The sequence below is a fragment of the Aegilops tauschii genome, chromosome 3, assembly GCF_002575655.3.
Source record: "Aegilops tauschii subsp. strangulata cultivar AL8/78 chromosome 3, Aet v6.0, whole genome shotgun sequence".
NCBI lineage: Eukaryota > Viridiplantae > Streptophyta > Magnoliopsida > Poales > Poaceae > Aegilops > Aegilops tauschii.
Genome location: NC_053037.3, coordinates 607,959,892 through 607,966,592, shown reverse-complemented (window position 1 = coordinate 607,966,592; position 6,701 = coordinate 607,959,892). Strand labels below are relative to the sequence as shown.

Genomic DNA, 6,701 nt, shown 5'->3' with positions numbered 1-6,701 from the left:
GAATGCGTGCGACCCTCGGTATAACTGGTGCCTCGGGCTTTGTGTTCTACTTCATCCATTTCTATACAAATCTTTCCAGAGATTCCAATATGGACTACTTCTACATACGTAGCAAAATGATAGAATCTACACTCTAAAAATATATCTATATATCTGTATATAGTTTATATTAAAATATGTAGAAAGACTTATATTTAGAAAAGAGGGAGTACTTATTCTATAGCAGATCTGGACCACGAAACTTTGATCGGACGGCTCACACTCACTTCCTTCTCGGTTCGAACAATTCGCACGAGTCGAGAGACCGGGATGCCTCCGCGGGCGCCGGCGCCGGCGGCGTTCCCGTCCCTGGACGCCTACTACCTCCACCACCTCCGCTCCTGCTCGACGCTGCGGCACACCGCCGCCGTACACGCCCACATCGCCCGCGCCCACCCGTTCCCCTCCCTCTTCCTCCGCAACACGCTCCTCACCTCGTACTGCCGCCTCGGCGGCCCCGCGCGCCGCCTGCTCGACGAAATGCCCCGCGCCAACGCCGTCTCCTTCAACCTCCTCATCGACGCCTACTCCCGCTCCGGACAGGCAGACGCCTCCCTCTCGACCTTCGCGCGCGCCCGCCGTTCCGCCAGCGTCAGGGCCGACCGGTTCACGTACGTGGCCGCGCTCGCCGCGTGCTCGCGGGCCGGGCGCCTGCGGGAGGGCAAGGCCGTGCACGCGCTGGCCATCCTCGAGGGGCTCGCCGGGAGCGTGTTCGTCTCCAACTCGCTCGTCAGCATGTACGCCAGGTGCGGCGACATGGGACAGACGAGGCGGGTGTTTGACGCCGCCGAGGAGCGGGACGACGTCTCGTGGAACGCGCTGGTCTCTGGCTACGTGCGTGCAGGTGCTCAGGATGACATGCTGAGTGTGTTTGCTCTGATGCGCCGGTGCGGTATGGGCTTGAATTCTTTCGCTCTTGGAAGTGTCATGAAGTGTTGTGCTGGCAGCGATGACTCTTTGAGGGATATTGCCGCGGTGGTTCATGGATGTGTGGTGAAGGCTGGGTTGGACTCCGATGTGTTTCTTGCGAGCGCGATGGTTGACATGTATGCCAAGAAGGGCGCATTGAGTGAAGCTGTTGCGCTCTTCAAGTCGGTGCTTGATCCCAATGTGGTTGTGTTCAATGCCATGATTGCGGGGCTGTGTCGTGATGAGGCTGCTGTCGGTATGGATGTCCTGAGAGAAGCGTTGAGTCTGTATTCAGAGGTGCAGAGTCGAGGAATGGAGCCTACCGAGTTCACATTCTCCAGCATCATACGAGCGTGCAACTTGGCAGGTGACATTGAATTCGGAAAACAGATACATGGACAAGTACTGAAGCATTGTTTCCAGGGAAATGACTTCATTGGGAGTGCACTGATTGACTTGTACTTCAACTCTGGCTATATGGAAGATGGGTTCAGTTGTTTCAGATCTGTTCCGAAGCAAGATGTCGTCATGTGGGCAGCGATGATTTCAGGGTGTGTTCAAAATGAGCTTTTCGAAAGGGCACTGACCCTGTTCCATGAATTATTAGCTGCTGGACTGAAACCTGACCCTTTCACTATATCGATAGTGATGAATGCTTGTGCCAGTTTGGCTGTTGCAAGGACTGGTGAGCAGATTCAGTGCTTTGCCACAAAATCTGGATTTGGTCGGTTCACTGCCATTGGAAACTCCTGCATACATATGTATGCTAGATCAGGGGATGTTGATGCTGCAGTCCGGAGGTTTCAGGAGATGGAATTACACGATGTTGTGTCTTGGTCTGCTGTAATATCAAGCCATGCACAGCATGGCTGTGCAAGGGAGGCTTTACGGTTTTTCAGTGAAATGGTAGATGCAAAGGTGGTGCCAAATGAGATTACTTTTCTCGGTGTCCTTACTGCATGTAGCCATGGAGGATTGGTTGATGAGGGACTCAGGTATGTCAGATCATCAATTTTCAATTATTCATACATACATCTTTATCTGAAAAAAAGAACTGTATATGGTCGGAACTTTGAGGTTTTTTGTGTTGCTGGAGTGTGACTTACTGTCTTATACTAGAATTATACATGTTTCTCATTTGTCCATTCCTTTCATCGTATCATGCAGGTATTATGAAATCATGAAAAATGAGTATGCATTGAGTCCAACCATAAAGCATCGCACATGTGTTGTTGATCTCCTTGGCCGAGCTGGGAGACTAGCTGATGCTGAGGCTTTTATAAGGGATTCAATCTTCCATGATGAACCTGTCATCTGGCGGTCTTTGCTAGCATCATGTCGTATCCATCGAGACATGGAGAGAGGTCAACTTGTTGCAGATAGGATAATGGAACTACAACCCAGTTCCTCAGCATCCTATGTAAATCTCTACAACATTTACCTGGATGCTGGGGAACTCTCCTTAGCTTCAAAAATTAGAGATGTGATGAAAGAGCGAGGTGTGAAGAAAGAACCTGGTCTGAGTTGGATTGAACTAAGGTCCGGGGTTCACTCTTTTGTTGCCGGTGACAAGTGCCATCCAGAGAGCAACACAATATATGCGAAACTGGCAGATATGCTTTCCAAGATTGATAAACTGACAGCCACTGATACTTCCGGCACAAAGTCAGATGACATCACTAGAAACGAGCAAAGTTGGATGAATTGGCATAGTGAGAAACTAGCTGTGGCATTAGGATTGATTCATTTACCACAGTCAGCACCTATACGAGTAATGAAGAACTTGAGAGTCTGCCGTGACTGCCATTTAGCTATGAAATTGATATCGAAGAGTGAAAACAGAGAAATAATCTTGAGAGATGCGATTCGCTTCCACCACTTCAGAGATGGCTCATGTTCTTGTGCGGATTACTGGTAGTGGCTACTGGTTGGTGCAGTGGTTCCAAAGGTGAATCCTTGAAGATAAACCTGACACGTTGGCATACCTATTTAGTTACCATAGTTAGGAGTGAAAATCATTTTTCAGCAGATGAGCAGAGGCCTAGGGAACGTAAGCTCCTGAAGCTTTATAGCCTATAAGTTATTCAGGGTGTATGGTGCCAGTGTGGTGTTCTGATTCTTTAAAAGACAGTTCTCTGTATTGCTTTGCTCCCATTTAGGATTAAAATCTGTAGGTGCATATGGTAGCCTTGCGATGATTTAAACCTATTACATTTCGTTCAGCAGGAAGAAAGGCGCCTTAAACTCCTCAAAAGCGGCCTCCTCCAAACTGAATGGTTGAGTACACTGAACCACCTCCAAGGCATCGTGCTGATTCTCCTATTCTCCATCCCCTGTTAGGCATGGTGACAGAAGACCAGGATCTCCAATTGGAAGACATCCTCTCCTTCGCCACCTATAAGGCACACGTCGCCAATGCGGTGAGTTTTGGAAATTTCATTCTTGTATCTAAGGTATTGTAATATACTGAGGAATTGCTGACACTAGTCTCGCAACTGCCACCTAGGAGGGTTTGTGGCAGCTCATCACCTCGTAGGTACTCACCTGGGCCTCTTAAAAGGCTGTAAGTAAATTTAAGCTTGTTTTATTGCTTGAGTTTCTTGTATAGATCGCTTATGTGCAATCTGCCTACCTTGTCCAGGAATACAAAAGTATGCTATACATGGTTTGAGGCCTCTGTATACTACAGTATAATTTACACTGGCTTGATGTGTGCCATGTGTCAGGAAGCATTACCTTCAGTTACGCATAGCGTTGCCTTGCCATGTTTATACTTCACTATGCGATTTTGCTCAAGATCATGTCATTATTGTGTTCGTTATTGCTAATGCCTGAACATTTGGATGGGCACGGTCCATAACCATGTGCCAGTTATCTGGGTTTGCTAATTGTTTCACAGTTTTGTGTGTGTTGACCAATTGGGTGCTGTACTTGTGTTGTGTGAGAAGGTGTTAACTTGCCATTTCTTGCAGGTGGAACTTATCTTGCTTTTATTAGCAGTTACGGAGGCTGAGGAGCCCTTCGAGAAGGTCACCACCACCACCACCACCTCCACGTCGTCATAGTCGCTCCCCTCACTTTTCACACTTTGTCCAGATCAGTTCTCCATATAAGTAATGAAATCGTTGCTGCCCCTCTGCATGGTAAAACTTTTTTATTTTTGAAAGATAATTTTTTTTTGAACTGACTCTGCCTTGCAAATCGTACAACGGAGTCCATCTCCTTTTGCAAATGATATACCTAATTCTCTCTGTGGTAGCAGAACCAGAGGACCTCCTCCATTGGGGCTCGCGTGGAAGGTGAGATACTGAGATTCATCCAACTCTACATCACCTAGTCCTCCGAGGAAGGTGAGTGCAAACATGTGTAGGAAACATGAGTAGTTGAATGCTTGCTTGTGTTTTGTTGGTCATGTGATGCAACCATAGAGCGCATCAAGGAGCTGCAGTCCTAGAAGGTCGGTGACTCTTTCTGGTTTTCTCATGTTTTATATAAAAATAAAAAATAAAACACACCAATGTACTACGGATCTACGGATCTTGAAAGAATTATTTTTTCTTCTTGTGAAACTAGAAGGAGCATCTCGAGCGACAGTGAGCAGCTCTCGCCTTCCCCGAGGCATAGGTACTAGAAGGAAAATTCCCTGAAAACCCTGCTGGTACACACACTAGTGCCAAATAAGGCCTGGCGTGTGCCTGTACCTTGCTGTGTGAGCTCAGGAGGTGACCGAGGGGGCGAACGATGACGGATCTGGCTGGATATGCTTGGCGGAGTCTTGGATTTTGTACCAGAGACTTTGACTGTGTATTGATTGATCAGTCTAGCTAAATCTAAATCTCAGTCGACTGAGACTTCAGTCGACGCTACACTCGTTAGATCTTACATTGAGATCCGTGCAAAATTTTCTTCTCAGTTTTTCTTTTTCTTTCTTACATGTTATATCGCTTGACTGAGACTTTGTTAAGCCTCGGTAAACTGAGAACTAGCCACACCCTTGATTGATATTTGAAGTTGTTTCCACTCGTTTGAAAATCTGGACATTATTCAGTCTGTCACATTTGAAGATCGATGAGTTTTTTTTACTAGTTGATCGTTCGATCTGCTCGTGTGTGAAGTTGATTTTATATTTTTGTTCATGTGGATTGTTGGTGTCACATTTGGAATGCGTTTGGTTCTTCATGTACCAGTGCTGTTGCTGTTGTGTTTCGCTCGGATGTTTGGTCAGCGTTGGGAGCAACCAAACCTGTCTAATGTTTTGTTCTGGTATATGTACCCACGTGAAAAAGATGCCCGTGGAGGTTCAGTTTTCCTTTGGAATTCGTGGAGGTTAAAGTTGGGACCGGACTCGGAGAAAAACCAAACCGAGCTCGTCGCATCGCATCACATATATATGTACGTACCCTACATCAAAGAGAACCACAGATATCTCCCAAGTTCCTCCCATCGCATTGTCGCTTTTCACCTGCGCGTGCCACCGATCCATCAAGATGGACGCCGGCGACGGCGATGGCAATGGCAATGGCATCTGCTTCCCCTACGACGTGCTCCTCGACATCCTCCGCCGCCTGCCCGGGCACGACATCGCCGCGTCCCAGTGCGTGTGCCGCTCGTGGCGGGCCATCGTCGACGCCCACGGGCTCTCCCTCGAGCGCTACTTTCCCCGCCGGGCCTTTCCGGGCATCTTTGTCAACAAGAGCGGGTGTCGATCCGAAATGTCCTTCTTCGCCCCGCCGGGCACGCAAGGCAAGCCTGGCTTCCCGCGCCCTTCCTACCCACCCAAGGGCACCGTACGCCAGTCCTGCAACGGCCTCCTGCTTCTCCATGAGGAGGGAGAGTACTACGTGCTCAACCCGGCGACGGCACACTCTGTTCACCTGCTGTACCCATCGGCCTGGCGGAATCATGATTTCATGTCCCTCGCCTTCGACCCGGCCGTGTCGCTGCACTATCATGTGTTCTTATTACAGAAGGGGAAGACGTTTAAAACTCAGGCAAGGTTCTATCACTCGGGCAAGTACAAGAGGAGAGGGCGAGGAGCCGAAAGAGAAGGTGGTGCCTATGTTAGTGTACTCGTCCCTCACAAGGCAGTGGGAGCACTGGGAGTTCGCACCTGGCTGTTGTGCCCCGGGGCACAGGGGCGGAGCCAGGATTTAGACATAGGGGGGGCCAAATGACGACGTTGAAGCCAAAAAAAAATTGCATCACAAAACTACCCAATAGTTGTATCCAAATATCATTCATATTTCAATTTGCCTGGACACACAGTTTTTTATATGCCGGAGGCAATGTCTCTATAGCTAAATAGGTCAATAATGTCCAACCTCAACCTGCCGCATCAAGAGTTATGACTCGGTTGCAGAAAGGTATAAAAAACCCTAAGGTGCGGAAAGATGGTACTATACCGTATGGCATGTTGTGTGTTTCAGGTGAACCAACAAGATTGGACGATGCATTAAGAGATCAAAGGTGGAAAAATGCCATGGATGAAGAGTACAATGCACTCATGAGGAACAAGACTTGGCACTTGGTACCGAATCAGAAAGGAAAGAATATCATTGACTGCAAGTGGGTGTACAGAATCAAAAGAAAGGCAGATGGCTCCATTGACAGGTATAAGGCACGTCTTGTTGCTAAAGGCTTTAAACAACGTTATGGCATTGATTATGAGGATACCTTCAGTCCTGTTGTAAAGGCTGCAACTATAAGACTTGTGCTAGCTATTGCTATATCTAGGGGATGGAGCTTAAGACAGC

The 6,701-nt window shown here is 48.0% G+C and overlaps 1 protein-coding gene across 3 annotated transcripts; it reads left to right on the top strand.

Moving 5' to 3' along the window:
- Nucleotides 1–267: 267 nt before the first annotated feature.
- On the top strand, nucleotides 268–5,003 carry LOC109751784 (pentatricopeptide repeat-containing protein At3g13880). 3 transcript variants are annotated; one of them, XM_040385950.1, is made up of 7 exons: nucleotides 268–1,943; nucleotides 2,116–2,896; nucleotides 3,175–3,368; nucleotides 3,455–3,511; nucleotides 3,921–4,091; nucleotides 4,211–4,405; nucleotides 4,522–5,003. In XM_040385950.1, exons 1-2 carry the CDS (start codon nucleotides 310–312, stop codon nucleotides 2,864–2,866), a joined length of 2,385 nt encoding a protein of 794 aa, XP_040241884.1. In that variant the 5' UTR covers nucleotides 268–309; the 3' UTR covers nucleotides 2,867–2,896; nucleotides 3,175–3,368; nucleotides 3,455–3,511; nucleotides 3,921–4,091; nucleotides 4,211–4,405; nucleotides 4,522–5,003. The 3 variants fall into 3 exon arrangements, with proteins under 3 accessions (XP_040241884.1, XP_073367391.1, XP_073367390.1); XM_073511290.1 differs by lacking the exon at nucleotides 3,455–3,511 and having other exon boundaries at nucleotides 2,116–2,862; nucleotides 3,251–3,368; XM_073511289.1 differs by lacking the exons at nucleotides 3,921–4,091; nucleotides 4,211–4,405; nucleotides 4,522–5,003 and having other exon boundaries at nucleotides 3,289–3,368; nucleotides 3,455–3,510.
- Nucleotides 5,004–6,701: the final 1,698 nt, after the last annotated feature.